Genomic DNA, 16174 nt, shown 5'->3' with positions numbered 1-16174 from the left:
TATATTTAATTGATTTCTCATATTACTTAATATATCACTGTGCATACTGAACATTTTTGAAGATCATTGAGAAAGACCATTTCTGCTACATCTCACACTAATTGAGAAATCCTGTGGAAACATATATGGCTACTCAGAATAATCTGAAACATGCATTTATGTTTTATTTCAACCCCTGTCCAACCTCTTGTTCGTCATTTTTTCCCAAGTTTCAGGCAAGCAAAATCTTCCTGGTGACAGCATTCCCCACTAAGAACAGTTCAAACTTAAACTTTAATGCTTTGATATAGCTTGTCTTCAACTTTGAAATGTATAGTAAGATAAACTTTTTAAATACATTGTGGGTTACAGGGGCACAGAAGCAATGTCAGTGTGCACTAAAGGATGTTGACTTTTGACTGACATAGTGCTCTCAGCAGTAAAAAGATTTGATCATTGTGGTTTCCTTCTCTCTATTTAATGGGCTACTTATGGATCTGTGTTTGTTCTTTTCCTCAGATATTAGGATTAAAGAAGAGGAGCCTGATCCGGAAGAGTGGCAGCTCAGTGGTGATTCTACACTGAATACCAATGATCTAACACATTTGAGAGTACAGGTGGTGGATGAGGAAGGGGACCAACCACATCAAGAGGGAAAAAGGCTGCGACGAGTAGCTTGCACATGTCCCAACTGCAAAGAAGGTGGTGGAAGGTACGTAGCATTCACTGTCATATAATGCATGTAAGGATGAAAACTAATAATGAGTGAGTTAAAAAGAAGCCTTAGTTAACATCACTTGTCTGCAGTCAGAGAAAACTAGAGGTCTGTGCAAAAGAGCTTGTGCAATAAAGGGCTGCCACCTTTATTTCTGGGGTTGCGGATGGACAGGCAGATGGATCATTCCATGCTTTCTGAGTTACTCCATTGTGATTATTTGGAAAAATCTGGAATTAGATGCCACCTTGTACAAGTGAGGGGGATAGTATATGAAAATGAAATATTTTGGAATATGCACATCCATGATTGGCTTCCTATCATATGTCAGGGGTTTGATTAAATCCCATGTTCCCGCATTTGCTCACGGATTGAGCATTTTTTTCTCAGTTTGATTGCTTTAGAATGTTATAAAAATACAATTATCCTGGTTTTCTTATTCACTGGTTTCCTAAGAAAAACAAGGTTTGTATAATAACTCTAAACACCAAATTTTGAATTGTCTGATTGTTTTCAGTCAAAGTTAGTGGAGATTTGGCTAACAAAGATGTGCTAAGTTCCAATTCATATAAAACTTCAGGGCTGCATAAAAAGCCATGTTTTATTATTCTACGACTCATGGAAGTATCCAACTTTTTTCTATTATGAATATTCTATTCCAAAACACTTCCTTTTAAACATCTCAGTTATGGATTTAAGAGAGGAAGTGGGGATAATAGACTGCCTTTCGCAAGTCAAAACATTTAGGTGTGCTTGTGCTTCATATAATTGTGCGGGAGTCTCTTTCCAGTACGCTAAAATATGCCCATTTTGATAATAGTTTATTCTCTGAAATGGAAGTCTTATTTATGTGAGAACAATAGTGTAAATTACTGAGGTCTCTTTAAAGAACTTGTCTGTGTCCTATGGCTCTAATTCTGATAGTTCTGATTGAATATGTCTATTGTCAAGTCTTGTGGGGTTTTGCTGTATATTCTAGGTATCTCTCTGTGCTTGCAAAGAAGGTAATATTTTAGACAGCCATGCCAAGTAAATATTAAGTCTTCAGAACAGAAGCACTCCCATACATTTACATCACAACTGAAGCTGGTGATAATCTCTGCAGATAAGGTTCTATGGCATCTTTGTCCATCAGCTTCATCTTGCTAAATTTGTGTCGTTCCATGAAACCTGGCACAGACATTTCTGTGTTCTTGGTGAACCTTGGCTCTGCCGTGAAGATCTGCCCAAAGTACACCCTAGGTTGAGATTTGCTTCAGTCTGGGAGAAAATCCTGAAAATATGGTTTGCACTGGCCATACTCTTAGGAAACATGGAGATTTCACAAGTTCCATCTTCCTTGTGCTTTATTCCAAACTGCAGTGGCTTTAATTTAGAGACTTCTGTACTTTATAATCCTCTTCCTTCTAAGTGGAGTTGCTATAACACCAAATTTTAAAGTTGAAACCCAAGAGATAATCTTTTTGAGAGATGGTTTTGATTAAGTCTGGAGAAGGGTGTAACCTAACTGAAACTCAGATATGAGAATCTGAGGAGTTGAGGTAAGAGCTTGGACAGCGTTTAGATAGGTGAGAATCAGCAATCCACTGTAAAGGACACATCAAATATACAAAGTAAGTAGGAAAAGTAGGACAGGAAGTCAGGATGTGAGAGGAATTAAGACTGGAATAGAAACAGGATAATGAAAGAGACAATGGCAGGGAAACAGAAAAAGAGTGAAAGTGCCTAGAGTTGCTACAGCAACTTTCCCACCAGAATGTACCATTCTTTCACAGTCTAGCAAAAGGAGTAAGCTGCCTTGGAGGAGTATTTTATTTCTCCCTCTGATACACGTTGGTCATGTTCTATAGCTGCTACAGTTACTTGTTTATCTCTAGTGCTGTAATTCTGAGTTTTGATTTGTCTTTCAACTCTGCTGATGACTTGCAGTGTTTCAGATGATAGGACGTTTGCTTTTATAAATTTCTTCAGATAGCATTTATAATTCTTAGAATTAAGGCTGCAAAATTGAAAACTTGGAAGTTGGCAAATGCCAAAGTTAACATAGCCTGTGCAACTTGAATCTCTTGTGCATATGCATTATCATTTGGTTTCTAATTATATTACTGAATACTACCTTTTTTATGATCCCAGTGCCATTCAATGGACGGGATGGATGGTGCACAGGGAGTGAATCAGGGCTGTGTAATGACTGACATCTGTTAGAGAATGAGATATGTGACCACAGCAACAGGATTCTGAAGTTTTGGAGGTGTTTGTCTACCTACCCCACCTTTTCCACTGCAGGAGTACTGAGTTCATTCCTGTAAAGAAGTCGGTTGAGCTGAATTGTGAACATCTGAAGTACTCTCAAATATACTTAGGCTGTATTGAGCTTGATGCTTAAAGCTGTTTGACAGTTTTGGCCTTGATTTCTTGCTACCTAATGTTCAGATGTATGAAATGACTGTACTAGTTCAAGTTCACTACACAGGAGTGTTGCAAGATGATAAATTCATTAATGTTTGTGAATTGCTTAGACAGTGTGAGTGTTGAGTTCCCACGATGAGGGGAAAAAAAAACTCCGGGGAAATGAATAATGCTGTATTTAAGATAATACTTATATAATATGTAACTAGTTAGACAACAAATGCGCATTAAATCAGTATGATAAAGCTGAATGGCGTTTCACACAATGTGCACTGAATGGTGTAGGAAAAGGTAGTACATGACTTCACATATACAGACTTCATCGTAATTTCACCTTTTGTGTAGCCTTAGTTTTGCATTTCTTGTCTTTTCTGTTTTCTGGATGCAAAGGGCAGTTGAGGGGTTCTTTCTGATTTTTATCGTTGGCCTTTGTTGGTCTTTTTACTCAGACAGAATTAGACTACATTGCAGTCTTCAAAGGATTTATATTTGTACTAGTCCTGTGAAATAGGAAGCCACTATAATCTTTGCCTTACTTGCCGGGGGGGAGGTAGGAAAGGAAGAAGATGGTGTGTTAGATGTGTAAATTAAAACCTTATAGCCTCAAGCTTATATAGTAAATGGATAAGCACATGGAGAGAGACATACCTCAAAGGATGACTCTGATCCTAAACAGACTGTCTTAGTCTGAAGTTAGGTGGAAAGTTCACCCTCCTCTCAATTACATCAGGAATTATGTTGAGATGTAGCTACTTCTGTCTGGATCTATAGAGGAACAGTGCTTCTGAGTACCACTTCAGGCACATACGTCTAAAATACACTTTCTTAAAATAAGTGTGTGTTTTACCCTTGAAATACTGAATGTTCCTCCTGGAAGTACTGCTGGACTGAAAGTCCAGTTTCTCGGTGCATGAAGGCATCTCCTGCTGGAATGGTTGCATTCTGCGTGGTTACTGAGATATGTGGTTTCAAATCCTTGTAAAGGTAAAAAGTACTATGAAAATACTTAAATATTAATTGATTTGCAGACTCCAGTCAAGGAGTAGGCTTGAGTCATATCCCTTTACTCAGTGCTGATGGTTATTGACCAGTGCAGCAAAAAAAGCCTCTTAGCGTGACGTGTCAGGGCTGCGTGCCAGACTGTCACAGCTGCAAGGCGTTCGGTTAGACTTTGGCTCATATCCAGTCAGTTTAGAGCACACATGAAGCAAACATGCAGATGCCTGTATGAAGCTGTGTAGAATAAATACACTTAGGTACTCATTCACAGTAGTCTTGCAGATATCATTCTGTGCATCCCTTTCTCCTCGCTTTGAACTTCAGAGTCCGCTAGAGAATTCTGTCACTAGTTAGGTGGGGTAGAATTATGTATACTACACCACCTACACACAGTAAGCTGACCATGAGTTGAACCTTTCTCTCCTTCAGCCTAGACCAAAAGTGCAATTAAACAACTTCAAATGATTGACTTAGGAATCTTAAAATTATTTTAGGGGAATTTTGATGTGATTTCATGTCATTTGTGTCACATTTATGTACTGTATCATGCAAAGTTACACAATATTTTTACTGATTACCCTAGAGGGAAAGACTATATTTGGAGAAAGTGTGAGGAAGAAATACCAAATGCAAAAAATATTCTATATACAGAAGTATATTCTCAAATATAAAAATACACTTTGTTATAAAAAGCAGAGACTGAGCACTGTAACTTAGAGTTACGTGGATATGGACAGGCAACTAAAGACACAGGAGAGTGGGATCCTGTAGAGAATTCTTTCAGTCATCAAGAGTGTGTAACGGAGGAGGACCATGGATGTTCCTTTGGCTTGCACAGCGATTGCTGGATGCCTTGAGCCACCAAACAAAATGACATGAAGAAGAGCTCTCTAGAACTGAATCGTTGGATGATGGTGAACGTAGAGCATGAGAACCGTGGAACTGATTGCAGTAACACAAAAGAGGAATACAGAAAACTACTTTGTGCTCCGGGGAGCTGGGTGTTTGGGGCTGATGCCACTGGAACTGTTACAGACAGAGTGAGTTCTGTGTGCTGACCCAGCCGTCTGCAGGGGCTGAGCAACCAGAAACGAAAGGAGGCAATCTAGACATTTTGCTAAATGCCTTCGAGATTGGCTGAATGTTCAAAACTTGTGAATACTGAGCTTTTGTGGAGGTGGCATAGCACAAATGTAAATGCCTGACATAACAGTTAATTTTGCTTTTTAATCTTGGCTTGGAGAGAAGGCCATGGGAGAGCGTGAACCTGACAGTTTAGATGTAGCAAAGGTTACCAAAAATGGATGTTTCAGCTGAGGTAGGAGATGTAAAAAAGGCAACGCTTGTCCTGGTCTAAAGAAATGGTCTTCTTTTAGTACGTTTGGAAAAGGAAAAGTAAGTCAGAAGCGTTCTTACTGAGACTAAGAATGATCAAAGAGCTTAAGATCTCAGGTCAGATGCCAGAGAATTTTTTGCATGAAATTTGTAAACAAGCTGGATCAAACACACAGGTGAACTTTCTGTGGGGCTAAGGATTTGAGGTGTGGCAATAAAACCAAGAAAATTAGATAAGCAGAGTCTCTTCTATTACCAAAGTGATATTTTTTTCTTCTGAGACAAAATGACACATGAAGCACTATGAAGATCGCTCTCTAGTGAGACTTCTTAGAAACATTCTCTAGGACTTCAGTTGCTCACTTTTGTGGACTGTCTGGAATGTTTTAGGTGTGTATGTGCTTAGGCTGGAATTCGCTTTAGATGCTTTGAGTTTTTAGAGTGAGTTGATTTCTGTGCCTATTTAGAAATGCTTGCTCCAAGTGCTAGCTCATTAAAGTGTGTATGCATTTTACCCTGAACCATCGTTAGATGGAAAACAGAATTATTCTGAATGTAAGGATAAGAATATAGGTCTAATAGTTACTGGGCAAATTCTTCAGCCGCTGGACTGTTAAGCAGAAGTTGAGCACCCAATTTAAGGAAAAGTTTGCCCTGGGGAGGCAACTGAAAATTGTATAGTCAGTCATGGAGGATGGAGTGCCCAAGACTGTGATTTCAGAATCCACTTAAGCTGTTCTAAGTTAACACTGCTGATGAATAAGGTGGCCCGATGCTTGGCTGCATTTTCCAATCTCCTCCCTTGTACCAGCACTTACCATTCATAGAGCTGCGTTGTCAGCCAGATCTATTCCCTAGAGTGCCCCTTTCAGCAGCAGCAAACGCTTAAATTGGCTAAAATCAATCATGATGCCCTGTGCTGGCCAGACTGATCTCTTTCTCTGGGTCTTCAGTGGCTCTTATCTCGCTCTCCTGATTTTATCTAACAAAAAAAATACCACCAAACACCACCACCAACAACAAAAAAGTTAGGATTTTGTGCCAGTTGCTTCCCCTGAATCAGTCACGTATCATTTCAGTGAGGCAACATCTTAAAACAGGCATCAGGATCACAAGTATGGATTATGCTATCTGTGAATTATGTGTTCATTTTTATGGATTTTTTTTTTCAGAAATACCAATGAATTAATTTAAATGTTTGCAAGATCAGCTGTTTCACTACCATTCCTTTTAGTAGAAATATTCAGGTTAATGTGCTTGTCTTTCAACCCCAGACTGCTTCTAAGGTTTCCCCAAGATGCCAAAAGTCCCATCTGTTCCCTTTCCAGTTGCCAAAATCTCCAGTTTCTGTTTTGGCAATTGCGGTCATTTGTGCTTTTCTTTGCCAAAATTGTCTTCGGTATGGTAAAAACTGAACCTAGGAGAAGTTTAAAATATGGGCACTTCAGCATCAAAGTAGTACAAACTGCTGTAGTGACTGTATTTCCAACTTCATATACATGCATGCTTGCTATGGATTACACTTCTGTTGAATTTATAGTTTGCTGCAGAATCAGGATGGCATTACAGAATTTAGTTCCAGCTTCTTAGGGAGTATATTGGACTCTATTTGAAACAACAGTGGGAAGCTTTTCAGGTTTGTTTACAGATCTGTTGGGATATGTAACCCCAGTTGTATGTATGATCGGCATGAATATTTAGAAGGAAAGTATTCGAATTAATAACTTTTTTTAAATTTTGCTTTTTATTTTAACAGAGGCTCCAATTTGGGAAAAAAGAAGCAACACATTTGTCACATACCTGGGTGTGGCAAAGTATACGGGAAAACCTCACATTTGCGAGCTCATCTCCGCTGGCATTCTGGAGAGCGTCCATTTGTTTGTACTTGGATGTTCTGTGGCAAAAGGTTCACACGCAGCGATGAGCTTCAGCGGCACCGAAGAACGCACACAGGTTTTCAGTCTTTGATTCTGGGGCATGTAACTAGAGACATGTCATGGAGAGGGCTTGGATAAATAACTTTTAAGAGGAGAACAGATATTTATATTGGGTTGATTTTAATGTAGTGTGGCTTTTCTAAAATTGGCTAATACTTAGAGCTATGAATATTGGTTTCTTTTGTAGGTCTGAGGAGGAAAAAGAGCTACCATTTTTGATTCAGAGCTGACATTTAAGCTAATATTTAATGTAGTTTAATCAGAATACTTTGATTCAGGTTCAGCAATGCATTCAGTTGGTTTGAACCAGATTAGAGCTGTTGTTCCAGCTTAAAGCTTCAATAATTTTCTCTCATTAAAAAAAAAAAAATAGAGGGCTAGAGGTCAAAGAGATTAGACATCATTCACAAAGTCATGGAAGAGCATGTGATGGTGTATCACTTTACATCTTCTGGTTTCATGAGTAGACCACCTATGAGGGACTCCAGGTTCACATTTCTCCTTTTGTTTAATACAAAGAAAAAAAATAGTCTAAATCTTTCACCTTTTCAAGGAGCAGTTTGTTTCAAATCTATTGTCTGTATTACCTGCTTTCCTACAACTGAACCCACAATTCCATTCTATAGGATGCTTACTTTTTAACATTAGACTGTTTGAAAAACCCCATGACAACAGATAAATAATTTCTATGCTTATCGGCATTGACGTTGCTTAGAAAACTGTCTTTGCAATGTCTATGAAAAATACTTCATGTTTTGTACCTAATGATATGCATTCATTAGACATGTTGGATGCTTGAACCCAAGCTGGGACGTTGGGGTCTGTCTGGATGGATGGTCAGATAGATTCTAAAAAACCCAAAAAACAACAACAAAAAAACAACCAACCAACCAAAAAAAACCTGCAGAGATCTATCCTTTGACCTGTTAGAACATCTTTATCACTGGGCTGGCAGAGGTGACAGAGTGCACACTGTGTAGGCTTGTAGATAACACCGAGCTGGGGTGACTGGTCAATGCATTTGAGGGCAAGGCTGAAATTCAGCAAGGATAAAATGCAAAGTACTACACCTAGGATGGAATTAACCCTTGCAGCAACACAGGCTAAGCACTGACTAGTTGGGAAGCAGCTCTACTGAAAAGTACCTGGGAGTCTTGATGGACAACCAGAAGATGAGCTGTATTAACAGAAACAGAGACACTAGCCCTAGGGAAGAGATTAGTCTCTTCTTCTCAGGACTGGTTAAACTGCATCTAGAATATTGCAGCTAGTTTTCAGCCCTGAATATAAGACATTGACCAACAGGCCTGAGTTCTTCAGTGAAGGGTGACCCAGATGATCAGGAAGCTGGAGCATTGAAGTGGGGTGGGGCTGTAGGAACTGGGTAAGGGCAGGGGGAGCTTAACAGCGACCTTCTAGTACCTGCAAGGCCACTGGTAAGAAGACAAAGACAGACTTCCACGGTGGTGCATTGGTGAGAAGAAGACAGACAACAGATAAGTTGAAACGAGAGGTTCAGACCAGATATAAAGAAAGACAACTTCATTGTGAGGACAGCCAAGCACTTTGAAGTGGATGCTCAGAGAGTTTCTGCATTCTTCAGCCTTAAAGGTTTTCAAGACCAAACTGGATAAACTCCTGAGCAACCAGGCTGATCTCATAGCTGACCCTGCTTGAAGAGAGATCAGGCTAGAGACCTCCGGAGGTCACTTCAAACCTGAATTACCCACCCTATGATCTTTTCTGTCAGGCTTGAGTGTGATTTTGCAGGAGCTCATATAGTCTTTTCTGTCAATCATTTCCAGGTTTTGTTCTCCTCTTTGAAGTTATTTCTTGGTAATAATTGCAGTGACACTTAGCAGTCTCAGGATATGAGATGGCAATATTCTTTAAGTTGCCTGAAAGATCTCCCCAAACTCAGTGAGACACAGGAATATAAATCAATTCTTTTAAAGGATTTGTATGGATGTCTACAAGTTTAACACACAAGTTAATTCCATTGGATCTCTTTTTTTCTTCAGTATAGATGTTGTTAGAATCTGACTCTTAAATCCAACAAGTTATCCCAGATTTTAGTGTACATGTGATATTTTTAATGTTCTTGAAAATATGTTTTGTTTTCTTGTCTTCTGTGACAGGTGAGAAGAAATTTGTCTGTCCGGAATGTTCAAAACGCTTTATGAGAAGCGACCACCTTGCCAAACACATTAAAACACATCAGAATAAAAAAGGTATTCACTCTAGCAGTACAGTGCTGGCATCAGTGGAAGCAACACCTGATGATACTCTGATTACTGCAGGAGGAACAACACTTATCCTTGCAAATATTCAACAAGGTTCTGTTTCAGGAATAGGAACTGTTAATACATCTGGCACCAGCAATCAGGATATTCTTACCAACACTGAAATACCTTTACAGCTTGTCACAGTTTCAGGAAACGAGACAATGGAGTAAATATTACACAAGATACCTATTAATTGTGGTTATTTTTATACAGTAGTGAGAAGAATATTGTTCCTAAGTTCTTAGATATCTTTTTATTGATGTGCAAAAATTTTTGGATTGACAGTAACTTGGTTATACATGACACTGAAATGCCTTACTTTGTATGATATTCCATAGTATATTAAAATGGTAAAATTGCATGGGTTTTGTAGGTACTTTTGGAATCTAGAAGAGATGAAATTTTACCAAGTTATATTAAAAAAAAATTTAACGATGGAAATGGTAGTCTAACCAAATGCATCAATCCTGTGTGGTTTAGTGTAAAAAATGAGAACATGTTGGTATTTATCTATTGTAAGATAAAAGAAGTTGATGGGTGAAAAGAAATCATGTTATGATAAAAGAAATTTTGTAATTTTCTTGATGACTGGAATTTTTATTATGCATAACTGACAAATCAAGTTTCCAAGCAAATGTTACATAGTGTAGGCTTTACTTAGCTCATCAACTTGTCATTTTGAAGCTAATTATTTTAATTAGGTTAACTATGTACAATATTTTAAGCATTACTCTTGTAAGATTTTGAAAACTACATTTTAACATGGAACTCTAGGGATAGTCACCTTTTAAATCCTATTGAAAAGCCATGTTTAAGATTTAATTTGCCAAAATAATGTCTTGTTAATATTCTTTCAATAACCAAGGTGGGCAATATAACCAATGTTTTAAAAGCTTAAAATGTTAAAAAAAATATGTATAGGTTGAGGCATTTGGGTGGTAAGGCAAATGTTATAGTGAAGTATATATCCCTTCTTTTGAACATTGGAGGACCAAAAATAAGGTGTATTGCATCTCAGCAGTGACTTCTATCAAATCTTTTTCCAGAAAAACCATCTGTTTGCCAGGGCCTTAAAAGCCATCGTGTAAATTACCAGTAAAATATAACATATGCAAATACAACAGAAAAATCACTTCCATATTGACAGTACTCCCAAACATATGGATATAGTCATAGTGAACTAGGGGGTTTATGAGGTTTTTGTTTGTTTGTTGTTTAGTTTTTGGTTAGTCAATCTGCATTTAAATATCAGCCATCTTTCCTTTTTTGCTTCTTCCCTTAAAAATTTTATGTATCCAGTACATTTAACTGATAAACATATATGTTTTTTATTATGCTGAATTTTCTTTTTATTTTTTAATTACTGTTTATATTTTCAATTATAGAAAAAATGTACAAAATGAAGTTATATAGCCAGTCTGTAAGTGCTATACCATTTTCAAAAAATGTACAATAATTACTGCAGTTCACCTATTTACAAACATTTGGAAATCTGTTCATTTGTTATTCTTAAAACCACCTCAAATTTAAAGGCTACCTTATTGTACGTTTAAAGTGTATTATAACAGTGTGGTAGTTAATAAAACACTATTTTTTTTTCTTTTGACTTGAGTTTACTGTACTTCTTGTTAACTAATCAGGTGTAATTCCGTAATCTATCTCGGCAGCCTGAGAGATTTGTTTTTGTTTGTTTATTATTTTGCACTAGATGATGGGAAGTAGAAATGGTGTTTCCTTTCCTTAGGGGCAAGGAGATGATAACACAGCACCTGTTTGCTCTCAAACCCCAGTCTGTATGTGATGTGCACAGCTGTGCAGGTACTATATACTGTGTTGGCATAGTGATAACTTTTTTGACCTTATGCTGAGCAGGGCACATAGGAAACACATCCTATAGGTTATGAAAATAAAGTTGCATTTAAGTCCCCTGGTATTTATAATACACAATACACACAGTCTTGATGGGGAAGTGTGGCTAGAAGAGATAATGGCAGTTTGCTTAAGGCATAGGAAGAAATAGTAAGTACAAGAGGGAAAAAGCTGTGAGTTTAGAAAATACGGCTGGAATAGTGAGGTGATGGTTTCAAATGGACTAAGAAAGACCAGTGAGAACTGTGAGAATAAAGAGAGTGATGGTTATACATGATGCCATAATGAAAGTGAAAAGCTTTCATTTGTGAAATATAAAGTCTTGGGAGTATCAAGCGGCCAGAAGACAGACCAGGATAATTTAGGATAAATCAGGTGGAGCTCAGCCTAGAAAAGAGAGAGCTGGAAAAAGTCAGAACATTTTCTGCATTTGAAGTTTAATGCAAAAAAAAAATTAAGGCAAATCTGAGATTCAGAGCAAGAGAAATTGACAGGTATAGAGAAAAGGGAGTTAATTTGGCACCAGCTTAATCTTCTATTTAATAAAATAAGAGTGAAATTGGTTGGGAAGACACAAGAGCAGCAGCTTGGGAGAGGAGGCAGTTCTGCTTGGACTTGCACCATTCCATGGATGCCGTCAATATTTTAACATACTCTCCATCCACTTCCCTTACGTGAGCGGCTGTGGTTTCCAAAAGCTGTTTTAGTTCACAGAGCATGTTAGTGTAAATTACTTTAATGTGTAGTAGTTGAGTTTCTCATTTCTCCAGCCATTCATAGCTATATTAGTGCATTATTTTAAGAGGGAGGGAAGAGGGTTGCTTTCTTAATGAAACTGCTTTTCAATACCGAAGTTGTATGGCATGACAATTTCCCTGATGTGCATCTGTGGATGAAGATGTTAAGGGTTTTGATGTCTCATTGCTGAAGTTGAGATTGGTTTATTTCTCAGAACTTTAATGCTTAGTACATCAAGTAGTTAGTTTAATTAATGTTTAGGTGGCATTCTTCAAAAGGATATTTTGTTGTTAAGAAGCTTCAGAAGGTAGGTTTTGGAAGAAAGTAACTGGAAATGTGTGAGAAAAAGTCTGATGGAAAGCCTGCAGTCTAAGGGCTGTCTGCCCAGTGGCTCACAGCCAGTGTGTTAGTGTTGTCTGAGAATGCTGCTGTATGTGTTCACATGTTACATGGCAGTGATTTTTGAAAGATCTCTGCTCACCTCCAGGGCAAAGGTTCACGAGCCTGAGAGTATAAGATCTTTGATGTATCAAGAATTGTTGCTACCTCATGGATTTCTTTCTTGGTCACCTTAACAACTCATACCAAGACAAAATTAGGCACTCTGTGGAATGCTTTCTGAGTTTAACTGGAAATCAGTTCTTCATGGATCCCTGCTGATGGTTGGTTGATGTGCTTCTTGCCTTTTTTTTTTTTGTACAATCTGTAGCATTTTACACATTTATTTTCATGTCAGGCTTCCTCATTTGTGTACTTTCTTGATACAGTAGCCTTTAGATCCTTGGATGGTTTGTATCTCTTGCAGTCTGATGTAATCACTAATTAAGAAGACCTTAAAATGGGTTCTGCAAGAGAGCATGAGCTTGAGAGCAGCCTAATTTCAACAGTCAGGGTACTTATTTTCAATAAGTACAAGGCCTGTACATAGACTTGCTATAATCCAAGTCTTCTTGGGCTCAATCCTGAATGAAATGATGGTTTGATTCTTGCATGTTACAAACTACTACAGGTTCTTGCAGAGAACAAGAGGTTTTAATCATTGCTGCTTCCCAGGCCAAGGGACAATATGACTAAGGAGAATGATATAATCAGCGAAACACTTGTGGCGAGCAGGATTTCTGGTTCGAAGATTCAGGTTTCACTCTGGGAAGGTACTCCACAGATCTCTTCTTTCAGCTTGTCTGAACATGAAATGCCACGCTTTGGTTTGAGGCATTTAGAGATGTTGTAATCTGTAAGGTAAGCCTTCCCAATGGCTTCAGGAAAGCTCCGATATGTTCTCTAACAAGTTGTCCTGGGTGTCGAGGCGTGATGAAATGGAGCTATTACAATAGCCACCCGACAAATGGTACTTAGTGTCTTTAAGTAAAGAACTAATGAGCAGGTGGCTTTTTTCCTCTGGATTTTACCACCACCAGAACTGCAGAGCATGCACTGTAGAACAGCGTAGAAGCAGCTGATGTAGCTGACTCAGATCTTATCTGGCAGATGATATTTTCTATAAAAAGGCTACCTCCATTTGATGCTCCAGAATTGTCGTTTGTTACTACTTCAGTGTATTCTGGTACATCTTTCCCATAATCGGTGTCTGTAGGATGTCTGCTGGAATCTTAAGTCAGCTGCGTAGGTGCATTATGCAGTCTCAAATATTGCTCCAAATGGGTTCAGTAAATTGTCACAAGGACCTGCGACTGCACCTCTTCCTGGCAGTGAAACAGGGGTCTGAGGGAGCCTTCCACCCCTCTTGTCCAGGTACATCGCTCCTTCCCAATTCCCCAGAGTTCCAACTGGCCACAGGCAAAAAGTAAAGAGTAAAAAGCTTTCGTGATTTTGGTGTTTTGCAGCAGTCCCAAGATTCAAGTCACCCCTTTGGTTAGAATTGTGCTGCATGCCTTTTTTGCACAGTGTCTCAGCCTTTGTGCTCGGAAAATAACTGTTCCTAAAATGAGTACATAGTTTAATTCTTAGGTAAACAATGCAGGATGTACTGTGTTGTATATAAGGTTTACATACATTATTGTGTGTGTGTGGAGGTAATATGTTATTTGAAGATTCTTCGTTTTCACCCAGAAGCCAGAAATGTTCCTGCCAGTGAAAACCTGTCCTGTCACTCTCCGCTGTCTGTGACAGTCATACCTAACTACAAGCTATGTGTAGTAAATTCCATAGTTTAGTGGTCATTGACACCTAAAATTTCCCATACAAAGAATGTTTAAGGTTTGCATGTGTTAAAATTAATGAAAATATGTGAAATAATAATATGTGGCTCTTTCCTGACCAGTCTGCAGAGAAAGACCTGTGCTACCCTTGGTGTTTCTACTGGACAGGAATTGCATCCATTATCCACAGCAGTGGCGTACTGGTGGTTTGCGTCAGGTTGTTCTGGGCTCTAGTTTCTGAAAGATCATATCAAAGAAACATTGGATACAAGGGGTTCTACATGTTTGCTTCTTTAATCTTGAAAGTAAGGAAAGCCAGTTCTGACTCAAACCAGAGAGTCTGTAACCCTGGAGCTCACTTTTGCATCTTGACACTGACCGAGTCCCTGTCTGGACAACTTTTTAGATATTCTCAAGACCTGTCATTGCTAGGTTTGCAGAAGAATGCTCTGAAACTTGTTTGCAAGGAAATAACCTTCCCTTCCCTGCTTTGCTTTCTCTTTAGTCAAAAAGCCTAATTGCACAAATTTTGAACTCAACATGAGAGGGACACCACCAGGAAAATGTTCCAAAGAAAGAATGTGAACTGTTTATTGTGCACAGCTTTCCCCTTCCCTCTGAAAGGTCAAATCTTGGGCATGCTGGTGGCGTGCCTACAGATAAAACGAGATTTAATTCTTTCTATATCTTAAAACATATTTGCATTTTTCACAGAACTGCTTGAAGAACAATACCTCTTGCATAGATGATATGCTGCTAGATCACCATAGCAAGTAATTTTCAAGCACCAATGATCAGCTGATAAGTGATATCATATAATCCAACATCTTTCAAGTAAGGACCTCCTGGCTCCTGGCAAGAAAAGAACTATCAGAGGTGGTTGAGCTGGGTTCCAAGCATGGACAAAATATCACTGAGATCTTATGTTATCTAAAGGAGTCCTTGACTTTCACATATGCTGGGCCACGTGCTCACCCACATTCTTAAATTCTTCCTCCTGTTTCAATTCTTCCTCCTGTTTCTATACAACTTACTCTCCTATGAAGCTACCCACAGAATTCAATTCACAATTTATGCACAAACCCCACAAATAGCTAATTCATCAAAGATGCTCCCTAACTGGATGTTTTTTTCCTCTATCAGGTTGCATTTTCATTTGACAGACAGACACTTAGTAGAATAACAGTCTGCAAGCACCCATTACTGCTGTGTTAAGAAATGACACCATAGTAGAGGTTTGCAGGGAAAATCACAGGGATTTTGTGTATGTGTTCATTCCGTAGTGGAGGTATCATCATGATGCTGCTAATGGGACTGATCTACCTTTACTGGTTAAATTGATTCCTGGTTTCTATCCCCTCTGTCTAGGCCACTGCATAAGTCATTGTCAGTATGTAGGGACTGTAGCTGATTACAAAATATCCCTATTGCTTCTGCTCACTGTGGGTTTTGGAGACCTTTTTGTTTTTTTTTATTTTGCATTCTGCAAACCATTCTTTTCCCTGGTACCAGAGTCTTGTTCCAGTACCGCAGATGTTAATGCTGAAAAATCTAGTGGTGAAAATGATGGCTTCTGAAAGAGAAGAATCCATGTCTTGTCTTGTTAGCTTGGCCGTGACCTGCTCTGGGACCTTCCACCTCTCTGAGCTCCTGCTATTTCAGGTCACACTCCTTGCCTACTTAACACAGCAGCAATGGCACAGTGTATGGGCTGGTAGGAAGACTCGTGAACATGAGAATGAAGTGAGG

General features: G+C 38.6%; 1 protein-coding gene across 3 annotated transcripts in view; it reads left to right on the top strand.

Moving 5' to 3' along the window:
- Positions 1–11265, top strand: part of SP3 (Sp3 transcription factor) — a 34910-nt gene extending 23645 nt beyond the window's left edge. For all 3 annotated transcript variants that reach the window (XM_065840554.2, XM_065840553.2, XM_065840555.2), the window contains 3 exons: positions 499–691; positions 7194–7390; positions 9513–11265. In XM_065840554.2, coding sequence (XP_065696626.1) covers positions 499–691; positions 7194–7390; positions 9513–9829 — 707 coding nt within the window. In that variant the 3' untranslated portion in view covers positions 9830–11265. The remainder of the gene's footprint in view (positions 1–498; positions 692–7193; positions 7391–9512) is intronic.
- The last annotated feature ends 4909 nt before the right edge of the window (positions 11266–16174 follow it).

Source organism: Patagioenas fasciata, chromosome 7 (assembly GCF_037038585.1).
Source record: "Patagioenas fasciata isolate bPatFas1 chromosome 7, bPatFas1.hap1, whole genome shotgun sequence".
Classification (NCBI taxonomy): domain Eukaryota; kingdom Metazoa; phylum Chordata; class Aves; order Columbiformes; family Columbidae; genus Patagioenas; species Patagioenas fasciata.
The sequence above is the reverse complement of the archived record's forward strand: the minus strand, read 5'-3'. Positions and strand labels throughout refer to the sequence as shown.